General features: G+C 38.4%; 1 protein-coding gene across 1 annotated transcript in view; it reads right to left on the bottom strand.

Moving 5' to 3' along the window:
- The window catches only part of ADAMTS19 (ADAM metallopeptidase with thrombospondin type 1 motif 19), a 269389-nt gene that overhangs the window by 20653 nt on the left and 229742 nt on the right, over positions 1 to 18994 (bottom strand). Inside the window, exons 20-21 of the mRNA XM_004279870.3 lie at positions 12245 to 12449; positions 9201 to 9353 (exon numbers count right to left, since the gene is read on the bottom strand). Coding sequence (XP_004279918.2) covers positions 9201 to 9353; positions 12245 to 12449 — 358 coding nt within the window. The remainder of the gene's footprint in view (positions 1 to 9200; positions 9354 to 12244; positions 12450 to 18994) is intronic.

The following is an 18994-nucleotide window of genomic DNA, read 5'->3' on the forward strand; positions in this document are numbered from 1 at the left end:
GGCCTCCAATAACAAAAACAAGAAGTTGTAGAAGTTCACATAAAGGCAGAAAGGTCAAGTTCAGCCAGAAAATATATGGCATATCATTAAACATAAGAGGCTATGTTATTTTTCAAATCAGTGTTCTCTGCTTAGGACAGCTTAAATGAGTAAATACAGACTTATAATGCCAGGAAACAGATGGGTCATGTTTTGCTCTCCCAGGAAAGACCCTAAGGCCATATCTATATCAAAATGTGGCATATGATTATTTCAATGGTTAACTCAAGCCAGAGCAAAGCAACCACATTGTTTTTGTCCTGTTTTTGCCAACTTTCTAGTCTCAATGAAATAAACACTAGCATTGTTTAATAAAGGCTGTATTATATCTACTTAGAAATCAGAGTTAACAATTATATGACGGGAGATTTTCTCTTTGAGTATATCTATAATTTTCCCTGTCAAGCTGAGAGCAATTTTCCCACTGTTTACACAAAACCACCAAAACATAAATGCTAGAAATCATATAGGCTGATACAAATGCAGTAAACAGTTTGAGGCATAAGCCATATTCTTAGTAAGCCTCCATTTAGCTAGTATTACCTCGGCTCAAGTGGTCAATGGCTTTTAGACAGTGCGAAAATCTGAGAATATACATATTTTAACTGATTCTCTAGTGATTCATCCATATTATTGAGGGAGGAGCAGAATTTCAGAGCTAGACCTTATGGATAGCCCATTGAATAATTCTGATTAAAGCCAACCCAGGGCTTAATATTAAGTCCATTTAGGTTTACCAAGTGTTTAAAAATATCAGTAGAATTTGAATGAAACTGACAGATTAGTTGACTTCAGAGGAGCATAGAAATCGACCCACAATTGCACCCATCTTGTTGCTATTCTTATTCCAGGAACACAGCTGATAAGAGCAAGAGATTGATGTGTTTCCTCTGCCCATGAATACTTTAATCACTGAAACTTATTAATAATCACAGCACTATTCCTTTTCTCTGTAATTATTTTGGACTGGTCTTCATTTTAACATGAAAGTGATATCTTAGGAGTAAGACAGGAGGGGAGAAATCAATAAAGTTCACATGGAGCCACTGGCTTTAATTTGTGCATGCCATTAGAATCTGTTATGCTGAGAACTCAGTCATAAACGAAGAAGGAGAAAACAGCTTTAAGGAAAAGAACAGACATATTCATATAAAGAGAATAGAAAATGCAACATAACTGTATCTTCTACATAAGCTCACAAACAAACAAACACACCAACAAACAGAAGTTAAAAGTCATGGAGTAAGACTGGTTCAAGATGGCGGAGTAGAAGGACATGTGCTCACTCCCTCTTGCAAGAGCACTGGAATCACAACTAACTGCTGAACAATCATCAACAGGAAGACACTGGACTTCACCAAAAAGATAACCCACATCCAAAGACACAGGAGAAGCCACAATGAGATGGTAGGAGGGGCGCAATCACTATAAAATCAAATCCCATAACCGTTGGGTGGGTGACTCACAAACTGGAGAACAATTATACCACAGAAGTCCACCACTGGAGTGAAGGTTCTGAGCCCCACATCAGGCTTTCCAACCTGGGTGTCTGGCAACGGGAGAAGGAATTCCCAGAGAATCAGACTTTGAAAGCTAGCGGAATTTGACTGCAGGACTTTGACAGGACTGGGGGAAACAGAGACTACACTCCTGGAGGGCACACACAAAGTAGTGTTCGTATCAGTACCTAGGGAGAAGGAGCAGTGACCCACAGGGGACTGAACCAGATCTATCTACCTGCTAGTGTTGGAGGGTCTCCTGCAGAGGCAGGGGGTGGCACTGGCAGGGGACAAGGACACTGGCAGCAGAAGTTCTGGGAAGTACTCCTTGGCATGAGCCCTCCCAGAGTCTGCCATTAGCCCCACCAAAGAGCCTGTAGCCTCCAGTGCTGGGTCACCTCAGGCCAAACAACCAACAGGGAGGGAACCCAGCCCCACCCATTAGCAGACAAGCGGATTAAAGTTTTACTGAGCTCTGCCCACCAGAGCAACACCCAGCTCTACAAACCACCAGTCCCTCCCATCAGGAAGCTTGCACAAGCCTCTTAGATACCCTCATCCACCAGAGGGCAGACAGCAGAAGCAAGAAGAACTACAATCCTGCAGCCTGTGGAACAAAAACCACATTCACAGAAAGATAGACAAAATGAAAAGGCAGAGGACTCTGTACCAGATGAAGGAAGAAGACAGAACCCCAGAAAAACAATGAAATGAAGTGGAGATAGGCAAACTTCCAGAAAAAGAATTCAGAATAATGATAGTGAAGATGATCCAGGACCTCGGAAAAAGAATGGAGGCAAAGATCGAAAAGATGCAAGAAATGTTTAACAAAGACCTAGAAGAATTAAAGAAAAAACACTTAAAAGAATTAAAGAACAAACAAACAGAGATGAACAACACAATAACTGAAATGAAAAATACACCAGAAGGAATCAATAGCAGAATAACTGAGGCAGAAGAATGGATAAGTGACCTGGAAGACAGAATGGTGGAATTCACTGCTGTGGAACAGAATAAAGAAAAAAGAATGAAAAGAAATGAAGACAGCCTAAGAGACCTCTGGGACAACATTAAATGCACCAACATTCACATTATAGGGGTCCCAGAAGGAGAAGAGAGAGAGAAAGGACCCGAGAAAATATTTGAAGAGATTATCATTGAAAATTTCCCTAACATGGGAAAGGAAATAGCCACCCAATTCCAGGAAGTGCAAAGAGTCCCATACAGGATAAACCCAAGGAGAAACATGCCGAGACACACATTAATCAAACTGACAAAAATTAAACACAAAGAAAAATTATTAAAAGCAACAAGGGAAAAATGACAAATAACATACAAGGGAACTCGCATAAGGTTAACAGCTGACTTCTCAGCAGAAACTCTACAAGCCAGAAGGGAGTGGCATGTATATTTAAAGTGATGAAAATGAAGAACGTACAAACAAGATTATTCTAACTGGCAAGGATCTCACTCAGATTCGATGGAGAAATCAAAAGCTTTACAGACAAGCAAAAGCTAAGAGATTACAGCAGCACCAAACCAGCTCTACAACAAATGCTAAAGGAACTTGTCTAAGTGGAAAACACAAGAGAAGAAAAGGACCTACAAAAACAAACCCAAAACAATTACAAAAATGGTATTAGGAATACATATATTGATAATTACCTTAAATGCTCCAACCAAAAGACACAGGCTCACTGAACGGATACAAAAACAAGACCTGTATATATGCTGTGTACAAGAGAACCACTTCAGACCTAGGGACACATACAGACTGAAAGTGAGGGGACGGAAAAAGATATTCCACGCAAATAGAGATCAAAAGAAAGCTGGGGGGCTTCCCTGGTGGCGCAGTGGTTATGAGTCTGCCTGCCGATGCAGGGGACACGGGCTCGTGTCCCGGTCTGGGAAGATCCCACATGCCACAGAGCGGCTAGTCCCGTGAGCCATGGCCGTTGAGCCTGCACGTCCGGAACTTGTGCTCCGCAATGGGAGAGGCCACAACAGTGAGAGGCCCACATACCACAAAAAACAAAAAAACAACAACAAAAAAAGAAAGCTGGAGTAGCAATACTCATATCAGATAAAATAGATTTTAAAATAAAGAATGTTACAAGAGACAAGGAAGGACACTACATAATGATCAAGGGATCAATCCAAGAAGAAGATATAACAATTATAAATATATATGAACCCAACATAGGAGCACCTCAATACATAAGGCAAATGCTAACAGCTATAAAAGAGGAAAACGACAGTAACACTATAATAGTGGGGGACTTTAACACTTCACTTACACCAATGGACAGATGATCCAGACAAAATTAGTAAGGAAACACAAGTTTTAAATGACACAATAGACCAGATACATTTAATTGATATTTATAGGACATTCCATGTGAAAAGAGAAGATTACGCTTTCTTCTCAAGTGCAGATGGAACATGCTCCAGGATAGATCATATCTTGGGTCACAAATTAAGCCTTGGTAAACTTAAGAAAATTGAAATCATAGCAAGCATCTTTTTTGACTACAACGCTATGAGATTAGAAATCAATTACAGGGAAAAAATGTAAAAAACAAATACACATGGAGGTTAAACAATACGTTACTAAACAACCAAGAGATCACTGAAGAAATCAAAGAGGAGATCAAAAAATACCTAGAGACAAATGACAACAAAAACATGATGATCCAAAACCTATGGGATGCAGCAAAAGCAGTTCTAAGAGCGAAGTTTATAACAATACAATCTTACCTCAGGAAACAAGAAAAATCTCAAATAAACAATCTAATCTTGCACCTAAAGGAACTAGGGAAAGAAGAACAAACAAAACCCAAAGTCAGTAAAAGGAAAGAAATCATAAAGATCAGAGCAGAAATAAATGAAATAGAAACAAAGAAAACAATAGCAAAGATCAATAAAACTAAAAGCTGGTTCTTTGAGAAGATAAACAAAATTGATAAACTTTTAGCCAGACTCATCAAGAAAAAGAGGGAGAGGACTCAAATCAGTAAAATTAGAAATGAAAAAGGAGACATTACAACAGACACTGCAGAAATACAAAGCATCCTAAGAGACTACTACAAGAAACTCTGTGCCAATAAAATGGACAACCTGGAAGAAATGGACAAATTCTTTGAAAGGTATAAACTTCCAAGACTGAACCAGGGAGAAACACAAAATATGAACAGACCAATCACAAGCAATGAAATTGACTGTAATTAAAAATCTTCCAACAAACAAAAGTCCAGGACCAGATGGCTTCACAGGTGAATTCTATCAAACATTCAGAGAAGAGCTAACATCCATCCTTCTCAAACTCTTCCAAAAAATTGCAGAGTAATAAACACTCCCAAACTCATTCTACAAGGCCACCATCACACTGATACCAACACCAAACAAAGATACCACAAAAAAAGAAAACTACAGACCAATATCACTGATGAGTATAGATGCAAAAATTCTCAACAAACACTAGCAGACAGAATCCAACAAGACAAATAAAAGATCATACACCATGATCAAGTGGGATTTACCCCAGGGATGCAAGCATTCTTCAATATATGCAAATCAATCAATGTGACACACCATATTAACAAATTGAAGGATAAAATCCATATGATCATCTCAATAGATGCAGAAAAAGCTTTTGACAAATTTCAATACCCATTTATATAAAAACTCTCCAGAAAATGGGCATAGAGGGAACCTACCTCAACATAATAAAGGCCATATATTACAAACCCACAGCAAATATCATTCTCAATGGTGAAAAACTGAAATAATTTCCTCTAAGATCAGGAACAAGACAAAGATGTCCACTTTGGCCACTATTATTCATCACAGTTTTGAAAGTCCTAGCTACGGCAATCAGAGAAGAAAAAGAAATAAAAGGAATACAAATTGGAAAAGAAGAAGGAAAACTGTCAGTGTTTGCCGATGACATGATACTATACACAGACAATCCTAAAGAAGCCACCAGAAAACTACTAGAGCTAATCAATGAAACTGGAAAAGTTGCAGGATACAAAGTTAATGTACAGAAATCTCTTGCATTCCTATACACTAACAACGAAAGATCAGAAAGAGAAATTAAGGAAACAATCCCATTCACCACTGCAACAAAAAGAATAAAATACCTAGGAATAAACCTACCTAAGGAGGTAAAAGTCCTGTACTCAGAAAACTATAAGACACTGATGAAGGAAATCAAAGATGACACAAACAGATGGAGAGAATACCATGTTCTTGGATTGGAAGAATCAATATTGTGAAAATGACTATACTACCAAACAAAGCAATCGACAGATTCAATGCAATTCCTATCAAATTACCAATGGCATTTTTTACGGAACTAGAACAAAAAATCTTAAAATTTGTATGGTGACATAAAAGACCCCAATAAGCCAAAGCAATCTTGAGGGAAAAAAACGAAGCTGGAAGAATCAGACTCCCTGACTTCAGACTATAATACAAAGCTACAGTAATCAAGACGGTATGGTACTGGCACAAAAACAGAAAGATAGATCATGGAACAGGATAGAAAGCCCAGAGATAAACTGACACACCTATGGTCAACTAATCTATGACAAAGGAGGATATACAATAGAGAAAAGACAGTGTCTTCAATAAGTGGTGATGGGAAAACTAGACAGCTACATGTAAAAGAATGAAATTAGAACACTCCCTAACACCATACACAAAAATAAACTCAAAATGGATTAGAGACTTAAATGTAAGACTAGACACTATAAAACTCTTGGAGGAAAACTTAGGAAGAACAATCTTTGACATAAATCACAGCAAGATCCTTTTTGACCCACCACCTAGAGTAATAGAAATAAAAAAAAAAAATGGGACCTAATGAAACTTAAAAGCTTTTGCATAGCAAAGGAAGCTATAAACAAGACGAACAGACAACCCTCCGAATGGGAGAAAATATTTGCAAAAGAATTAACGGACAAAGGATTAATCTCCAAAATATATAAACAGCTCATGAAGCTCAATATTAAAACACCATACAACCCAATCACAAAATGGGCAGAAGACCCAAATAGACATTTCTCCAAAGAAGACATACAGATGGCCAAGAGGCACATGAAAAGATGCTCAACATCACTAATTGTTAGAGAAATGCAAACCAAAATGACAATGAGGTATCACCTTACACCAGTTAGAATGGGCATCATCAGAAAATCTACAAACAACAAATGCTGGAGAGAGTGTGGAGAAAATGGAACCCTCTTACACTGTTGGTGGGAATGTACACTAATATAGCCAGTATGTAGAACAGTATGGTGGTTCCTTAAAAGACTACAAATGTAATTACTATATGAACCAGCAATCCCACTACTGGGCATATACCCAGAGAAAACCATAATTCAAAAAGACACATGCACCCCAATGTTCACTGCAGCACTATTTACAATAGCCAGGTCATGGAAGCAACCTAATGCCCATCGACAGACGAATGGATAAAGAAGATGTAGTACATATATACAATGCAATATTACTCAGCCATAAAAAGGAACGATATCGGATCTTTTGTAGAGATGTGGATGGACCTAGAGACTGTCATACAGACTGAAATAAGTCAGAAAGAGAAAAACAAATATCATATATTAACGCATATGTGGAATCTAGAAAAATGGTACAGATGAACCAGTTTGCAAGGCAGAAATAGAGACACAGATGTAGAGAACAAACGTATGGACACCAAAGGGGGAAAGTGGGGTGGGAGGGTTGGTGGTGTTGGGATGAATTGGGAGATTGGGATTGACATATATACACTAATGTGTATAAAATAGATAACTAATAAGAACCTGCTGTACAAAAAAATAAATTAAAAAAATTTAATAAGAAGTTATGAAGTAAAAAAGAACATTTATTAGAACTATCCATTACTTTCCTTACTCACAAAGGCTCTTCTAGCTAGGTAGCAATGTATTGATAGTAACATAACAAAACCAATTCAAAGTAATTCAGTACAACTTATTTAAAAATTACATACATGTAAATTGTGGTAAAATTGAAAAAAATTTTTTAGGCTAAGCACAGAAAACCAAAATCAATGTTTTCTATGATCTCCCCAGTTAATTTTGATTTTCCTTAAGATTTGATGAGAGGCCACAAAATAGGCACATTTATTAATCAATTATAATAGTATTTGTCATGCAAATAGGATTTGCTAGCCTTATTTCCATATGCAGCAATGTTGGACAGCTTAGAGTTCTGGGTCATAAATTACAATAAAGCCTGGATCTTCTGTTTTTTGCAATGACAAATTTTTTCTTTTTTTTTTGCGGTACGCGGGCCTCTCGCTGTTGTGGCCTCTCCCGTTGCGGAGCACAGGCTCCGGACACGCAGGCTCAGCGGCCACGGCTCACGGGCCCAGCCGCTCCGTGGCATGTGGGATCTTCCCGGACTGGGGCACGAACCCATGTCCCCTGCATCGGCAGGCAGACTCTCAACCACTGCGCCACCAGGGAAGCCCCAAATTTTGTTTCTTATAGTTAACTAGGAGTTAACAACATTTATCACTTAGAATATTTCTATTAATTAATAATGTTAGAAAAATATTGCATATCTATTCTAGTAGTTTTTTTTTCTTAGAGCAGAATTATTTCATTTAAGGAAAACATCTAGAATTTCATTAGCCAAGATGAACAAATGCAGAGTTTCTACAACTGATAGGGAGGAATAGGTGATCCTCCCCACACCCCTCCAAGGAGTACTTTCATTTCCTCAACCTAGTTTAAACCTTCAGTGCTGAATGAAGTGTCAACACAAAAATAGCTTGAAAACAATGGTGTTGTCTATTCTCCTTATTTCACTCTTATGGAAACAAAGACACAGAGGTATCTAATGAGGGAGTCCTAACCATCCCCCATGTTTCTTAACTTCCAAGCCGTGCCCTTCTCTATCACACTACAGTACTCTATTTTCCTCTTGTAGAATTGGGAAACATAAACCCTGAACATGAAAGAAATTATTCATGATTAGTTTGGAATTCTCTTCTGTCTAAAAGTTGTTTACTCTGAAGTGTGAGATTTCCCTATATGGTTCACCAGCTAAAAGCTGTATGGATTGGGCTGAGTATTTCCTAATTCTGTAATCAGGGATTGATTTACATTGTTGACAAATGCATCCTTTAGAATCCCAACGTAAACTTTAAATGTTCGAAGTTGTGGAAAGAGTATAGTGCACTGAGAACTCAGATATGATGTTAATACGCAAACTTTGTTGGAGAGGAAAGGCATGAATAATCATAAGAAAATAGATTTTAAATGTCATGAATTTCTTGTTGGGCAATAACGAGGAGGCCGGCTAACCACAGTGTACTGTACAATGAAAACATTTCTTCCAGAATGTCCTTTAGGGTTATTTATGAATAGCTAACACTCGCCCCTCCATGCTCTGGCAGCCACCATTTTTTTTCCCAGTATTTTACACATTTTATCTTACTTATTCCTTAAAACAGTTTTATTGCGATTATGACCATAGACAGACAGGCAGGCTTTGAACCTGGGTATTTAATACTCTACCTCCATGATCTCTATTCTCTATGCCTCCTAAACTTCAGACTGTGTGGCTATAGTACCCAGGACAATGCTGACATTAGTGAAACTCAATACTGAGAATGTACAGAATGATTCTTACCTTAGACCAGTCACCCATTCGCCACACATAGCATTTGGAGTAATCCTCGCAGTCCTCAGCCTCCCTGGGTCTGGTGGAGAGGACACATTTCTTTCTGGGGTTAGTACACCTCACGGTCCGATGACGTACACCTTTGCCACACTTCACTGAACACTGGAAGATAACAGCGGAGAAGTGTGGATAAAGCTGGTGATTAAGAGATACAGACTGGGGCTTCCCTGGTGGCGCAGTGGTTGAGAGTCCGCCTGCCGATGCAGGGGACACGGGTTCGTGCCCCAGTCCGGGAAGATCCCACATGCCGCGGAGCGGCTAGGCCCGAGAGCCATGGCCACTGGGCCTGCGCGTCCGGAGCCTGTGCTCCGCAACAGGAGAGGCCACAACAGTAAGAGGCCCGCGTACCGCAAAAAAAAAAAAAAAAAAAGAGAGATACAGACTGATGATCAAATTACGTTAGGAATTGGTTCTCATCATCTCTCACAAGCCTATCACCCACATAAAGGCCAGAATGAAGGAGAAGGAGAAGAAGAAGACCAGGCTACAGCCCAGCATCAGAGGCCAGGTGGAGCTTCGGTATAGTGCTAGGGGTGAATGGGTTTCAGGAACACAGGACCATTACTACAGACAGTCCTGTAACACAGGGATTGTTTATGAAAGACAAATAATAAACAATGATCAAAATGTAAAACGCTAAACCTGACTGACATCAATTTTTTGCATATAATTATATAAGGAAATTCATTTTATTTTTGCTAAGATTTAGTTTGTTTTAGCCTTAAATGTTTGTGAAAAATGACAATTTCTAAGAGAATATCATTTCTCAAAACTTTTCTTAAAGCTACAACAGAGAAAACAGCAAAAACAAAACAGTTGCTTTACATAATTATACACCCCTAGAAATAATCATTCTCAATGGCTATATGGATTGAAAATATAATTCAGTTCAAAATAAGTTTAGTTCATTTCATGAATAATTGATGCTTGACTGACAGTGTGACATAACAGGTATGAAGCATGTAAGATGTAACTGACCATACCGTTTACATTTATGCTCCCCATTATGGAATATGTATAAAGCTTCCCAGTTTTACAAAGTTATGCATCACTGATTATCTGGACACAGGAACCAAAATGGCATTGGGTGGGAGACGGGAGAGGGAGGGGGGGATGAGAGATATAGCAAAACTTGACAAGCTAATTTATATCTGTGTCTAAAAAAGGTCCAAAGAAAGAGCTGAAGGTATGCACTTAGCAAGAATGTAGTAGAGGAATAACCATGCAGATTCCAGTAGTTGTCTTCCTGAAAACTTAAGCATAGAACTCCTGAAGTTTTAAATACAATAATATTTGCACAAATGCGTCATTGTCTCATAATTTATGGTTTGCATTTGAATATCCTGAGCCTTAAGGTGGACTACAGGTGTGATTTGGCATTTTAAGATTTATGTTTTTATTTTTTGCGATCAAAACTAACCTTGATCCATAAACTCAATTTTTATATTAAATCAAGACAAAAGAGACATTTTTAAAATTGGTACATTGCATTGACCTATTACTTCTTCTACCTGGTGCCAAAAATCTGTATGGTAGGATATTTCTGACCTATTTCCTCCTGAAGAGTTTGTAGAAATGCTAGTTAGGCTGAAGGAAGTGTATTTCTGTTTCTCTGATGTTCACATGAGTCTTTTCTCCAGATTGTACTCATCCATTTTCATGTAAAATTGGACAATCCATTCATTCTCAAAAGTACTCATTACAAATGAGGAAGAATCTATGCCAGAGTGAGATATAGCTTAGAAAAGTAAGACAAGAGAAAGTCACACTATTTGCTAGTGTGTCTTTTTTGGGGGGGTTGGGTTAATTGAAGAATATTCCCAAACCTCATTATCTAAGCTACTTTATCCTCAATTTTCAAAAGAATGGCTACTTATTGCAGCCTAGCATTTTCTATTTGTCATTTTTATATCTTAGCTAATATTCTGAAATTAAGCATATTTTGCTCTGGGTGTGTGTGCACACATGTCTTTGTGTATACAAGTGTGAGGGTGTTTATGTGTGTGTGTGTGCATGCATGCACACGCTCACCTAAAATGCTCCAGAGCAGCTAGTAAATATAAGTAATGACTGGTGTTATCATGAGAAGATATGTATCATGATAACAGAAAATAAGCATACAGTTTGGCATGGAACAAAGCTGCATGCTACATACTACATGCTAGTGGGTGTATGGTGCAGTGAGCCTGGCAGCATTGGGTTCAAATCCTAGCTCCAACACTAAGCAGGACTTCGGGTAAACTATTTAATTTCTCTGAGCTGTAGTATTTCACAAGGGTGAAACTTAACTTTTTTGCATTGCTGATTAAATATCAACAAGATACTAAATATGAAGTAAGAACAGAATCCCTGCTCACAGGAAATGACTGCTAAATGTTAATGTCCTTTCTTCTCCTTTCTCTTCTAATGCTCAGGAATATGAGTCAAATGTGTATTTTTTTTTAACATCTTTACTGGAGTATAATTGCTTTACAATGGTGTGTTAGTTTCTGCTGTATAACAAAGTGAATCAGCTATACATATATATATATCCCCATATCTCCTCCCTCTTGCGTCTCCCTCCCACTCTCCCTATCCCACCCCTCTAGGTGGTCACAAAGCACCGAGCTGATCTCCCTGTGCTATGTGGCTGCTTCCCACCAGCTATCTATTTTACATTTGGTAGTGTATATAAGTCCATGCCACTCTCTCCAAATGTGTATTTTCATATGTGTCCACTAAAGAGTATACTCATGGTAAAGAAATAAAAAAGCTGGATTCTAAAATGTATATAATATATGCTCTTGATTACGTTACAATAGCCACAGAACAAAGAATAAATCTGTTTTTTCCTACTGTCAAAATTACTTATTCCTTTTATTACCAGAAAAACCAATAAATGGTGCTAAAACTGCCATGCAGAGAGACTCTGAAATTGATAAAACATGACCTTATATAGGCTATGAGTAAGAAAATCAGAGGGAAATGGAGAAGCATCAGGGTGGGTACCGCACCTCGGACCACACGCCCGCCTCCCACACGGTCATGCAGTCCTGGCCCTCGCAGCGCTGGGTGGAGGCCGGCTTGGGCCCGGCGCAGTCCCTCTCCTGGGCTCTCATCAGGGTTCCATTGCTCAGCTGCTTGGTACAGGCCACTTGTCTGCTCTGCATCCCTTTTCCACAAGTTCGTGAACATGGGGTCCATTCTGTCATCATCCATCTAAAAGTAAAGCAAGAGTCACTGAGACACGTTAAAAGATATCTACTTACTACATATTTTGACATGGATAGAATTAGCAGAATGTTTACACAATAGATTTATACCTTTTTCTTTTTTTTTTTTTTACTAATATTTGAGGTTTCCCTAAGACACCCAGGCTTTCTATTGCTTCTCCACACTTCTCATCTCAGGGCCTTGCTCTTATTAGAATCTCAAAGGATGTATTAGACTCCGTCCCTGTCATGCTGCACACTTTGCCTGCTGCTGCCCGTCATGTCATATTGCCATACTGAGGTACCTAACAAGTATAAAGTTGCTAATATACATGAGTTGGTCCTATTCTTTGCATTTTCAATCTTCACAATAACCCTACATATTAGGTACTACAACTATCGTGGCCTTTTACAGAAAGGGAAACCAAGGCAAGGAGAGGTGTAGTAACTTACCAAAGGCCACAGGTTGTGGAGTCAGAAACTGAAATCAGGTTGAAGACTACCTCACAAAAATACATGTGCAGGTATTTGCAACCTAACCTTGCATCAAAAGCAATTAGAGAAAGAAGAACAAAAAACCCCCAAAGTTAGCAGAAGGAAAGAAATCATAAAGACCAGATCAGAAATAAATGAAAAACAAATGAAGGAAATGATACCAAAGATCAATAAAACTAAAAGCTGGTTCTTTGAGAAGATAAAGAAAATTGATAAACCATTAGCCAGACTCATCAAGAAAAAATGGGAGAAGACTCAAAACAATAGAATTAGAAATGAAAAAGGAGAAGTAACAACTGACACTGCAGAAATACAAAGGAGCATGAGAGATTAATACAAGCAATTCTATGCCAATAAAATGGACAACCTGGAAGAAATGGACAAATTCTTAGAAATGCGCAACCTCCCAAGACTGAATCGGGAAGAAATAGAAATTATGAACAGACCAATCACAAGTGCTGAAATTGAAACTGTGATTAAAAGTCTTCCAACAAACAAAAGCCCAGGACCAGATGGCTTCACAGGCGAATTCTATCAAACATTTAGAGAAGAGCTAACACCTATCCTTCTCAAACTCTTCCAAAATATAGCAGAGGGAGGAACACTCCCAAACTCATTCTATGAGGCCACCATCACCCTGATACCAAAACCAGACAAAGATGTCACAAAGATAGAAAACGACAGGCCAATATCACTGATGAACATAGACGTAAAAATCCTCAAAAAAATACTAGCAAACAGAATCCTACAGCACATTAAAAGGACCATACACCATGATCAAGTGGGGTTTATCCCAGGAATGCAAGGATTCTTCAATATATGCAAATCAATCAACGTGATACACCATATTAACAAATTGAAGGAGAAAAACCATATGATCATCTCAATAGATGCAGAGAAAGCTTTTGACAAAATTCAACACCCATTTATGATAAAAACCCTGCAGAAAGTAGGCAGAGAGGGAACTTTCCTCAACATAATAAAGGCCATATATGACAAACCCACAGCCAACACTGTCCTCAACAGTGAAAAACTGAAACCATTTCCACTAAGATCAGGAAGAAGACAAGGTTGCCCACTCTCACCACTCTTATTCAACATAGTTTTGGAAGTTTTAGCCACAGCAATCAGAGAAGGAAAGGAAATAAAAGGAATCCAAATCGGAAAATAAGAAGTAAAACTGTCACTGTTTGCAGATGACATGACACTATACATAGAGAATCCTAAAGATGCTACCAGAAAACTACTAGAGCTAATCAATGAATTTGGTAAAGTACCAGGATACAAAATTAATGCGCAGAAATCTCTTTGCATTCCTATACACTAATGATGAAAAATCTGAAAGTGAAATTAAGAAAACACTCCCATTTACCATTGCAACAAAAAGAATAAAATATCTAGGAATAAACCTACCTAAGGAAACACAAGAGCTGCATGCAAAAAATTATAAGACACTGATGAAAGAAATTAAAGATGATACAAATATATGGAGAGATACACAATGTTCTTGGATGGGAATAATCAACATTGTGAAAATGGCTCTACTACCCAAAGCAATCTACAGATTCAATGCAATCCCTATCAAACTACCACTGGCATTTTTTACAGAACTAGAACCAAAAATTTCACTGTTGAATGGAAACACAAAAGACCCTGAATAGCCAAAGCAATCTTGAGAACGAAAAATGGAGCAGGAGGAATCAGGCTCCCTGATTTCAGACTATACTACAAAGTTACAGTAATCAAGACAGTGTGGTACTGGCACAAAAACAGAAATATAGATCAATGGTACAGGACAGAAAGCCCAGAGAAAAACCCACGCATATATGGCACCTTATCTTTGATAAAGGAGGCAGGAATGTACACTGGAGAAAGGACACCCTCTTCAATAGGTGGTGCTGGGAAAACTGGACAAGTACATGTAAAAGTATGAGATTAGAACACTCCCTAACACCATACACAAAAAAAGCTCAAAATGGATTAAAGACCTAAATGGAAGGCCAGAAACTATCAAACTCTTAGAGGAAAACATAGGCAGAACATTCTATGACATAAATCACAGCAAGATCCTTTTTGACCCACCTATTAGAGCAATGGAAATAAAAACAAAAATAAACAAATGGGACCTAATGAAACTTCAAAGCTTTTGCACAGCAAAGGAAATCATAAACAAGACGAAAAGACAACCCTCAGAATGGGAGAAAATATTTGCAAATGAAGCAACTGACAAAGGATTAAACTCCAAAATTTAGAAGCAGCTCATGCAGCTCAATAACAAAAAAACAAACAACCCAATCCAAAAATGGGCAGAAGACCTAAATAGACATTTCTCCAAAGAAGATATACAGATTACCAACAAACACATAAAAGAATGCTCAACATCATTAATCATTAGAGAAATGCAAATCAAAACTAAAACGAGATATCATCTCACACCAGTCAGAATGGCCATCATCAAAAAATATAGAAACAATAAATATTGGAGAGGGTGTGGAGAAAAGGGAATACTCTTGCACTGTTGGTGGGAATGTGAATTGGTTCAGCCACTATGGAGAACAGTATGGAGGTTCCTTAAAAAACTACAAATAGAAGTACCATATGACTCAGCAATCCCACTACTGGGCATATACCCTGAGAAAACCATAATTCAAAGAGACACATGTACCCCAATGTTCACTGCAACACTAATTACAATAGCCAGGAGATGGAAGCAACCTAAGTGTCCATCATCGGATGAATGGATAAAGAAGATGTGGCCTATATATACAATGGAATATTACTCAGCCATAAAAAGAAACGAAATTGAGTTATTTGTAGTGAGGTGGATGGACCTAGAGTCTGTCATACAGAGTGAAGTAAGTCAGAAAGAGAAAGACAAGTATCGTGTGCTAACACATATATATGGAATCTAAGAAAAAAAATGTCATGAAGAACCTAGGGGTAAGATGGGAATAAAGACACAGACCTACTAGAGCATGGACTTGAGGATATGGGGAGGGGGAAGGGTAAGCTGTGACAAAGTGAGAGAGTGGCAGGGACATATATACACTACCAAATGTAAAATAGATAGCTAGTGGGAAGCAGCCGCATAGCACAGGGAGATCAGCTCGGTGTTTTGTGACCACCTAGAGGGGTGGGAGGGAGGGAGACGCAAGAGTGAAGAAATATGGGAACATATGTATAGCTGATTCACTTTGTTATAAAGCAGAAACTAACACACCATTGTAAAGCAATTATACTCCAATAAAGATGTTAAAAAAAAAAAAAAGAAGCCTGCCACAGAGAACTCCCTACTTATCTCGAGGAAGTAATCACTAATGTATTATGCCCATCACCTGCAACCGATTGCTGTTAAACACGATAACATTTGCACTGCAGTACTGCCTCTAATGAAGTTCCTGTCTGCTCATCTTTCAAGTATGATGCAGACCTACCATTTTGCTTTGGAGTCCCCTAGTAGATTTTTCCTAAAGTGAATATTTATCTCCCAAATTTATTTTAGTTTCTGCTTCTTCTTTCTGCACAAGGATACCTAGGCTATAAGCATCATTTAAACCCATCTATATGCCTTTCCCCTCAACTAGGGAACCAACCATGGAACTATGGAAGACACTACTGAAAAGAGAAGTATTTGCAATTTCATGAAATCCTAATTTTTTAAATAAAATATATTTTAGAAATCCTTAGTATAATGATAAGACATTACTTTTTTCATTCCTTGGAAAGCTGCTGAAAAATAAGAACAAAAATATGAAACATATTGTAGTGAGAGAAAACATTTTATATTTTAGAATTCATCTAATTGGGAATTATCTCATTTCCTCATCTTCAAGCCTCCTTTTTACAAAGCTATTTACTAGTGCATTAATATATTTTATATTTGGTACATAGGGTTACATCAGGCCATTTGGTGACTTTTTCAAAAAATGTGAATGGTAATTAGAATGTTTTTTACCATGGTGGGGAAAAAAGAAGAAGCAAGAGGAACAAAAGTTGTGCTATGCCAGTAAATCTTGGAAAGATTTCCTGTGATGACCCCTCAGGATTGCCCATGTCAATTTCTTACTTTCCAGTATTTTGGTTAACCTCACTGACATTGCTTCTTGGTGGTTCAAAATGCACTGCCTCCTTTTCCAAGGGAAAGAAGATAATAATTGCTAACAAAAAGACTTCCAGTCTCCAGCTGCAAAAATTTCTCACTCAGAAATGTATCAACCTTTCAAAACTATTCATTTTACCAAGTCATTATCAAGGCATTTTCCCCCAAGATAGCTGAGGTCAGTGAATGAATGGTGTGTACTGTACATTCTGATTCTTCACAGACCAGGTTAGGAAGTGACAAATATGCTCTAGTCCTCAAATCCAGGTCATTCAAGATTCCTGATATATCAGAAAAAGCTCCTGCTCTTTTATCCAAATGGGAAAGCTATATGGTATATAAAAGAAATGGTGTTTTGAAACATTTTAATAAATTCTTTAACAAAAGGTAAATTAGCATTTTAATGTCTATTAAAAGAGATTAAAAAAAGAGAAAGAGGGCTTCCCTGGTGGCGCAGTGGTTGCCAGTCCGCCTGCCGATGCAGGGGACACGGGTTCGTGCCCCGGTCCAGGAAGATCCCATATGCCGCGGAGCGGCTGGGCCCGTGAGCCTGTGCTCCGCAACAGGAGAGGCCACAACAGTGAGAGGCCGGCGTACCGCAAAAAAAAAAAAAAAAAAAAAAGAGAAAGATAATTCTTAGGAATAGTAATAACAACAACAAAAAAATCCAGGTTCTTTAGCTGACAGGGCAAAAGCTAAAAACTCAGCATCTGTTATCTGCCTAGCAATGAATGGAAAAGACCCAAGGACCTGACCGTAGGCAACAATATTTCCCTAGGTCACCCTTTCTGTTGATTACTACCCTGCCTTGTAAAAACACGTAATTAAAGCAGCCGCATAGCACAGGGAGATCAGCTCGGTGCTTTGTGACCACATAGAGAGGTGGGATAGGGAGGGTGGGAGGGAGGGAGACACAAGAGGGAAGAGATATGGGGACATATGTATATGTATAACTGATTTACTTTGTTATAAAGCAGAAACTAACACACCATTGTAAAGGAATTATACTCCAATAAAGATGTTAAACAAAACAAAACAAAAACACGTAATTACAGAGTTAGATGAAAAGCATATAGTTCGGCTTGTGCAAAGGGCATTATTGAACATTATTGAAAGTAATGTACGTTTTTCTTTTGCATATTCTTTTACATACCATTCTTCTATTCTCTGGAAGCATATTTTTCCCTTTGAGGGGGAGGGAAGAATTGTTAGAGCACGGATGCAAAGAAAGGAAAAAGTAGATAATCAGCTTTTGATACCTTAAATACACTGAGTCTACAGAAAAGCAAGTCTTGAAATTTCAGCTTTGTAGAGAAAGACAAGATTTTCCAAATTCTTTTAAGCTGGTTGACATAGCATGAGCCAGATCTGGAGGGCTTAACAACTGAGTTTTGCAATAAGCCAGAAATAGAAGGCGCTTGGGATGCAGTGCTACCTCTGAAGGGGAAGGTGGGCGAAGAGGGAAACCAGAAGAACTGAGCATTAGAGATTACTGAAGACAGAAAAGCCTAAATATAGTTAATCGGCAACTCTGTTTCTCACTCTCCTTTCACTTCCCCATACATTGTGGTGGAAGGTCACGAGGAAGATTATATTAGTTAGATAGCACTCCAAAGCTACAAATTCTCTGCATATCCAAGTTGCAGTATATACACATTCGCTGTGACTCCACTGCAGAAACTATTGGGAGAGGAGATCAATTGTTTGACTCCCTAAGAACTCACAAATACACCCTAACTCACTGAGCTTCAATAAATCTCTGAGTGTCAGGATAGAATAGAAGTCTGTGTCTCCATATTCTAGAGGAATCAATCCAGCTTCAGACTCTTTTTGTCATTCTGTCCCACAAAGTTTTGAGGACTTTTGACACTGGGGCTGAGTTCCACTCAAGCCCAACATTAATTTTTATATGAAAGCACAGAGATTTTCGGGAGCCCTGTGCCTGAAACCATTCTGCA

The sequence above is a fragment of the Orcinus orca genome, chromosome 3 (genome assembly GCF_937001465.1).
Source record: "Orcinus orca chromosome 3, mOrcOrc1.1, whole genome shotgun sequence".
Lineage (NCBI taxonomy): Eukaryota > Metazoa > Chordata > Mammalia > Artiodactyla > Delphinidae > Orcinus > Orcinus orca.